At 41.3% G+C, this 8161-nt stretch overlaps 1 protein-coding gene across 1 annotated transcript in view; it reads left to right on the forward strand.

Annotated features, from left to right (window-relative positions):
- Positions 1 to 1670: 1670 nt before the first annotated feature.
- The window catches only part of tbc1d17 (TBC1 domain family, member 17), a 9856-nt gene continuing 3365 nt past the window's right edge, over positions 1671 to 8161 (forward strand). The window contains exons 1-14 of the mRNA XM_034893421.1: positions 1671 to 1782; positions 2675 to 2770; positions 2844 to 2921; positions 3011 to 3122; positions 3210 to 3393; positions 3583 to 3694; positions 3949 to 4119; positions 4243 to 4368; positions 4482 to 4585; positions 4774 to 4868; positions 4970 to 5086; positions 6272 to 6372; positions 7048 to 7147; positions 7859 to 7956. Of these exons, the coding sequence (XP_034749312.1) occupies positions 1756 to 1782; positions 2675 to 2770; positions 2844 to 2921; positions 3011 to 3122; positions 3210 to 3393; positions 3583 to 3694; positions 3949 to 4119; positions 4243 to 4368; positions 4482 to 4585; positions 4774 to 4868; positions 4970 to 5086; positions 6272 to 6372; positions 7048 to 7147; positions 7859 to 7956 (1521 nt within the window). The 5' untranslated portion in view covers positions 1671 to 1755. The remainder of the gene's footprint in view (positions 1783 to 2674; positions 2771 to 2843; positions 2922 to 3010; positions 3123 to 3209; positions 3394 to 3582; positions 3695 to 3948; positions 4120 to 4242; positions 4369 to 4481; positions 4586 to 4773; positions 4869 to 4969; positions 5087 to 6271; positions 6373 to 7047; positions 7148 to 7858; positions 7957 to 8161) is intronic.

Below are 8161 nucleotides of genomic sequence, written 5' to 3' on the forward strand. Positions count from 1 at the left end.
TATCCAGTTGTGTTTTAACTAGCTCAAACTTGACGCAGCTCTGACGTCACCTGTTACTGACTTCCAATCGGACGCACGTCGTACACGTATCTGAGCTCCATGGACGAGCTCTCTCACTCGTCTTCTCTGGTTTCTTTAACTGTACGTCCCCACCTACTTCTGCACACCAATCATGATCATATGTATGAGCCCACCTCCTCACAAGTCATGTAAGAATGGTATCAATAGTAATTTTAATAATACTAGCCGGCCTATCTATATTAATTGTATACACTTTGTTTTTAAACAATTTGAGTAATTAATTCCAAAAATACTGCCCTGCAATAATACCGGGAATGCTCTTTCAAAATCAAGTTTTTCACTAATTCTATTCCAGTAGTAATAAAACTTCATGCAAGACCCCTCTGACATAGCTATGTTCAAAAAAATATAAATCCAGTGGTAGCCTAGATGATTTCCCAACGTCATGTAGCTCGCTGTGTTGTTTCTTTACGTTGCACATGTTCTTTAGGCCTACTTCATACTGTAGATCTTTGCACATCCCCCAATTACTACAGATTTTTGATTTTAAAACAGATTAGTAGTGCCTGTTGGGCCGATTGCTTGGCCTGTGTTATAATGCTGCTTGAAGAATTCTTCAAAATCAAAATTACTTATAGAAGGACCCAAAACCACTTCATGTGCAGCTGTCCTAGCCTTCTGTTGACTGACAGTGTAGTCTACGTCTACATCAGAGGAAGACGTGTTGACTGGGCTACTGTCTTCACCTGACAGAGAACGTGGCAGATTCAGAATGTAATCACAAAATATCCCAATGAAAATCCAGGATGCCAGGCTGGTCTGTGGTGGAGCAGGCACACATGTTCTGAGGGGTTTATGCCTCAACACAGAGGTCCAGGGTGGCAAAGTGTCCTCTCAAGAATTAAAGGCAGAAACCCCCAAGAATATCTGTTCATATGTACATGTTGAAAGCAGGAAAAAGTGTACTGCAGGAGTCAAAGCCGTTTTTTTTTTTTTTACTTTTGCAGCGCTTGCTTTTTTTGTTTTCTCTTAATACAAGTCACTCACAGCTCCATAACTCCCATGGCCTTATCGCAATTCACAAATTTGTCTCATATATAATTATACATGAAACACATTTGCATACACTTTGTTTTTATGTATATATATATATATATATATATATATATATATATATATATATATATATACAAACACATACAGTGCTGTGGAAAAATCTGTGCAGCATGTGACACTCTACCCTTGATTCAGATAAGGAAAACCTCAGAGAGACCATCTGAGAGATACACTGTACACTTTTAGACTCTGTTTATTGTTATGCACCAAAACACCAAGGTAAATGTCTTACATGTAAAAAATGAAAAAAATAAAATAAAATACTTCATCAACCTCATTCTGATTCTTAACTAACACCATTTCCTATAGTATATAAGATAAATACCCACGCTGTGATGTGCTTCTGTCAAAACAAATGTGGCTAAGCTGAAGCAACAGAAATTAGTAGTCCTTTTTCTAACTTTATTACCATAGGCATACATTTAAATATACTGTGCTGACACAAAGCGTATTCGAGTGTCTTTTAAAAACGTAATGTAATAACAAAGCAGTATACGCAGTCTGATTGGCTCGCGGTTCTGTCTTGACGTTGCTTGGAGGGGCGTGGCTATCCAGAAGCAGGAAGTCTGACGTAATTTATTTTGGTAAAACGACGTCGACACAGAGGTGACGGGAATAATGGAGCAAAACGTTGAGGAATACAAGGTATTCACAGGTTGTTTTTTTTAAACAACACCTTACTGTCATCAATTTAATTTCTGAATGTCGACATTTTCTCCTAACTAGAACTCGTCTGTGACACTGTCGGTGAAACCTCTCGAGCTTGCTGTCAGGGATAGCTTATTGCAAATACTTCAAGCTAGCTATCGGTTTTCAATATCGCTCGATAATGAAAAGCACTCAGTCAGCTTTGTGTTTTCATCTGGCTGGATACAAGATGTCGGACTCTGTTGTCGGTATCTATAACCATACGGACATTAACATTTGCCAGCAAAGTGAGTCGATACTAGCTCACTGTACCTATGTAGTGTATCTGGTTGGCTTATCTTCAACGACTGACCTGACACACCGAAATCACATGATGTGCTGCAGGCATTTACAAGCTCTTTGTTATGTGATTTCACTCGCCTGCCACAGGTTATAGCTGATGTGCCACTTTAGGCCTAGGCTTATTCTTTTGTTTTATGTAATCAGTACCATGTTACACACCATACAGATGACCAGATTTATGTTCACCATATTCAGATAGTAGTTAAACCATATAACATAATTGTAGCACAAGCCAGAGTAAATCTGGCCAGGGACCATCCCATATGTCACACGTGTGAGGATGTGTTGCTTTTTCTTTGTCATATACAGTATACGTCATAGAGATTTGAAGATCTCATCTAAAGCTCTGCGGTCGAAGAAATAGGATTTAAGGACGTTGTTGATAAAAGTAATCATCACGTACCAAACATGTTGTTAGCCATGCTTCTTTTTTTTTTTCAGGGATTCTTGAAGATTCTCTTGAAAATAATTATTTATCTTTATTTCATCTTACATGTTCTGTTTGATTTGGAGACATCTATGTGGGTTTTTCCTTCTCCTCCCTCAGTTGATATTTGAGAAGGAGGGAGTGTACCTCCACACAAATGCCAAGAGGAGCAACCAGGACACCACCATCCCAGGGTTCATCCGAATTGTAGAGCGGGTAAGCACATCTGTGTGAGTTTCTCAAATACAAAGAGGAAAATCAAACCATATTAACGACGTGCTTGTTTTAGACTGGTGTGCCAGCTTTAGAGTGGAGCCCACTTGAGGATGAGGGTCGCAGTGCCCCCGCTGTACTCTACACCAAAAAGGTCAGTCATCATCTGCTACACATGAACAGTAAGAGTATTTTATTTCTAGCTTAAATATAATTCCCATGACACCCCTTCATCCTAATTAGGATGGAGAAGGAGGGGAGGAGGACACAAACTTTGATCCTGGGTATGAGCCAGACTGGGCAGTCATCAGCACAGTGAAGAAAGATCGAGAACACGTCCCAGTCAAACACTCAGGTGCCGCTTGAGCGTCTGCCACTTTGGCCAAATAGTTACCTCCACAAAAAGGTGCATGAAACCAAATCTTGCCTATTTCGCCCGCAGGTCAGTGGTCGTTCTCTCTGCCTCTGTCAGAGTTATACTCTCTTCGGAGGGCTCGGTTCTCCTTGGGCCGAAACTTCCTGGTGCTGACTAGTAGAGGGGGCCACCCACTGCCCCCTCTGCACTTCCACAGAGGAGGAACCAGGGAGCTGTTCAGGGCCCTGCAACGTTACATCATCCTGGACCAGTATGTATCATCACCCTACTTTCTAGCAGCAGTTTCTATCTTGTTGTCACTTTGTAACATGTTAGAATTTATCTAATGGCTGTTTTTGTGAAACAACTGACGTACAGTCTCCGACAGAGCTGTTTACATCTTTATTGATGAATCACATGAGCATGAAAAACATCACACCGTTTCTGTTGGTATCGCCAGGTCGCCGGTTGAAGGGCGGCTCTTCCTCGCCTACCCTCTTGACTCCGGTGCTCTGTCTCAGTCCTTCGATAAGCTCCAGCTCTTCGATGATGGAGGCTCGGATCTCGTTTCGGTAATTGGCTTTTATTGTTGATCATAAAATCTTTATTATTAGCTTGTTGATCGGTACCAATGACTGACTGATCAAAGTCCCACTCCAGCCCATACTCTGTTTTGGATTTCAAATGTACAATCTAATCAGTGACGTTGCCACTCCTCACCTCCACTCACAATCACTGGGAGTAGATGAACTCTATTGTTCTTGTTGCAATTCTCACTCAATGTAAAAATAAAAATCCTGATCCTGTCCTTTGTCTACCTGCACAGAGATTTATCCAGGACCCTTATGCCACTACATTTGGTGGATTCTCCAAAGTCACCAATTTCTTCAGGGCGGCACTTCGGCCTCCAGGGTCCCCCAGTCACCTGCGAACTGCTCAGGATCCTAGTTTGCCTCCGCAGTCTGATGAAGAGCCCGGCTTCGAACTCATTAACTGTGTAAGAAAAGGAAAACAAAAAGAACAATTTAAAGCATGCAGTCGTGTCTAATATATTAAGACTACAGATTGTTACAATGTTCAGAGACATGAGAATTTAGTTTGTGTCTGTCTTTTCATTAAGGGGGTAGAGCTTGGTCCCAGACCAGACGTAACCAGGGGACAACCCCTGGACAAATGGCAAGAGTTTCTGGACCCAGAGGGACGAGTGGAGAACCCAGAAAAGATCAAAGAGCTCATATTCAGAGGGGTGAGACAGTGAATACAGCGACATTATACCTCCTCTGTGAAAGATATACTTTTTGTTTTCAACCCTCTATCTACCTGACGGCTGTGTTTTGATGCCATTCTTGTCCATTGCAGGGTGTCACACCGCACCTGAGGAAGGAGGTCTGGAAGTTTCTCCTGGGCTTTTATCCATGGAACAGCACTTTCAAGGAAAGAGAGGACATTCTGCGGGCCAAGACGTTAGTATTTCTTTTTGAGGCTTAAAGCAATAGGCTGACATTTTGGGATATATTCTTATTTGTTTTCTTGCAGAGAATTGGCACTTCCATGTCAGAGAGTGGTATTAATCTTCTCATCTAACTATGTATAATGTCTCAACTATTCCTTTAAGGCAGTCGGTTACTTAAACTCCTTTCTCTGTCTTCAGGGACGAGTACTTTAGAATGAAGGTGCAGTGGAAGTCCGTCAGTGAAGAGCAGGAGATGAGGAACTCCCTCCTCAGAGGATACAGAAGCCTGATAGGTCCGCCCCGCAATCTGGCATGAAACAGAAGATGTGTTCATCATATCAGGCAGCTAATAATAGATGTTGAACTTTAAATTGTCTTTGTTCTGTTGTGACAGAGAGAGACGTCAGCAGGACAGACAGACACAATACATTCTTCTCTGGGAACGACAACCCGGGACTGACTCTGCTGCATGATGTGCTGATGACATACTGCATGTACAACTTTGATCTTGGTAGGTACAGTATGTCGGAACTGTTGGCGAACAGGTGCACCAATACTGAATGTCATGGGGGGTCCCGGGTCTTGCTAGTGAGGCCCCCACTCAAAAAACTTGAGGTTTTGGTCTTGAATATATGCATATATATATATATATATATATGTGGTGTCTGAATTATCGGAAAAATGCTTTTCTAACTGGAAGCAATTCACACAGCATTAACATCGTGAAACAGGGCACGCCTTGGCCAAGGTCTGGGTGCCATTTAGTTATTTGGTCAGATTAGGGGTTCACATGGGCCTAATAATAATCTCAAAAATCATTAGAGCCGACCGATATATTGGCGGGCCGATATTATGGGCCAATATTAGGCATTTCCCAATCTATCGGTTGCGGCATTAATAATGGCTGATAAAAAATATATACTGTTCAATTTTTTTTTTTAAGTATTCATTTTTTGTTAGTGTGTTTTTGTTTAAAGGACTTTAAGTTTCATATCTTAAGTTTGGATTTTTATAGATTTTATTTATCAGAACTTTAATACATTTTGATGTTCCTCTGTTCTGTTGTGACAATAAAACAAATGACTATCATATTATTTTAGTGAGAACTAATGAATAACTACAAAAAACTAACTAAGGGAAATCTCTTTATGTTTTGTAAACCATTTCTGGATGTTTTTTCAGAATATCTGATTTTTATCGGTATTGGTATCGGCCTTAAAAATCCTTTATCGGTCAATAAGCATATTTGTTCAAATTTCACCCTAGGGTCCTTTGCACCACGACCTCGAGCCAAACAACCCCCCTGAAGCTTTTTTCACCTGGGTCAAACATTGGGCAAGTTAGGATTATCAGTTTATTAGCTTAGTGCAGGCGCTAATTGAACCAAATAATAATAATACTAATGTATTCTTTATTAATCCTGCAAGGGGAAATTACAATTTTACACTGTGTTGTTATTACACACAGGCCTGAATTACACACACATGCTCAGTACCTATACATGTATCGTAAGTTACCCCACAAAATAATACCAACCTTCTACAGTAATACAAATACTGAGTTTGGTGTCCCCCTGGGGAGGCCTGCCTCCCATTATGAAAACCTCTGCTGCAGATCGTCTAAGTAGCTAATGATCATTCAGGCATTTGTCCATGATCTCCATGTCACCCTGACACATCTGTTTCCATCCGCCCAGGTTATGTCCAGGGGATGAGTGATCTCCTGTCTCCTCTCCTTTTCGTCACCCAGAACGAGGTGGAGTCCTTCTGGTGTCTGACCGGCTTCATGGAGCTGGTGGTGAGTAGAAATTCTCTATTTCTAAGGATCTTTGAATTTCAGAAACAAGTTTAGTTTGGGTTGCTCCTTCCTCTACCTTCTTTCAGGCTGTACAGCTGTGATAAGTGTGATTTATGCTTCTGTGTTAAATCCACGCCATGGTTTTGTGCGTAGGTACGTGGAGACACCACGTGACCTGACGTGCACATCTTGGTAAATGTAACTACATGTTGCTTGGCTGTGGCTTGGTAGTGTTGCTCATTTCCTGGTTCTCCTTCTCCATAAACAACAGGAACTCCTGGAGAGCGTTAACCTTTCCCGCTACTACATTTCCCACCGTGGTCAGAAAGCAGAGGGGAAACACTTTTTTTCTCTCACTGTGACTCTATAGTTTGCACTCGCTGTCACTCTCTCACTCGCTCTACTACTCACTCCCCACACACACACTCATGCCGGCCCTGCAATTCTCTTAAAGATATCTACGCAGATACCAGCGCACAAGTATAAACATCAGGCCACTTACGTAGGCTACGGCGATAGCTCAGCTTTGAGCCTCCACAGGACCATAAACCATGCTTTACTGTGGACAAGTACAGCTGGTTACAGCTCAGCAGTGACAAACCAAAACAAAAATGTGTGACTCAGACGTTTGATCTGCACAGTCACATTACATGTCTTTCCTGTTTTCCTCCGCAGCACCAGAACTTTGAAGAGTCTCAGGAGGCCATGAAGCAGCAGCTCCTTCAGCTCAGTATCCTGCTGAAGGCTCTGGACCCGGAGTTGTGCGACTTCCTGGGTTAGTCAGCAAATGCCCAAGCAGTCCGATTGGATTAGATTAAAATGCAGTCCTGAGGCAAAGCTGCGCACAAATTCTTGAGGATAATGCAACAAAAAGTAGGGCAGAAATTAAAAAATAAAGCAAATGAGGTATTTTACATTGCAGTTTGCAGCCTCAAGCACATACATCACTCTTTTAATGATGATGTATTGAAATTTACACATTTATAGCTTCTGCTGATGGGGCGCACATCAGTTGGATATGCATGATAAGTATGAAAATGTATGCTAAATGAGAGACAATTCCTGAATTTCCAGGATATAGGGCATGCAAAATTAGCTTAAAGCCTCCAAACACCCACACATGTGATATCAGTTGATGTGGCTGATTAGACCTCGGCTCAGGCTAAAGCCGGAGCTTAGATGGGAACTTATTTGGTCATATATCCTTTTTATCAATGAGAATGGTAAAGCTGTAATTTGTCCTGCTCTAAATGATGCAACATGGTTTACAAGTGGCTCAGAATGATGTCAGACAATCAGTTTAGACACACCAACACCAACAGTCCTGGGAAGGGGTCATATCAGCCAGATTCACATAAAACCCCGTGTGGGTGTTCAGGGCCTTCTAAGATGTAACTCTCGATATTATTTATTTAAAAGCAGCTCAATCTTTTTCTCTTGGTCACTCAACAAAATTCAAAAAAGAAATATTTCCCGTGTCCATCAGACTCTCAGGACAGCGGTTCTCTCTGCTTCTGTTTCCGTTGGCTGCTCATCTGGTTCAAAAGAGAGTTTTCCTTCGAGGACATCCTAATCATGTGGGAGGTGAGTGCTCTACAACAGCATTTACGTTTTAGATTTATGTATATATGTATGTAAGTATGTACATGTATGGATGTATGTATGTATGTATGAGGGTGCATATATATATGTGTGTATGTATATATATGTTTATGTATGCGTGTGTGTGTATGTATGTGTGTGTGTGTGTGTGTATATATATATATATATATATATATATATATATATG

The sequence above is a fragment of the Etheostoma cragini genome, chromosome 15 (assembly GCF_013103735.1).
Source record: "Etheostoma cragini isolate CJK2018 chromosome 15, CSU_Ecrag_1.0, whole genome shotgun sequence".
Taxonomy (NCBI): Eukaryota; Metazoa; Chordata; class Actinopteri; order Perciformes; family Percidae; genus Etheostoma; species Etheostoma cragini.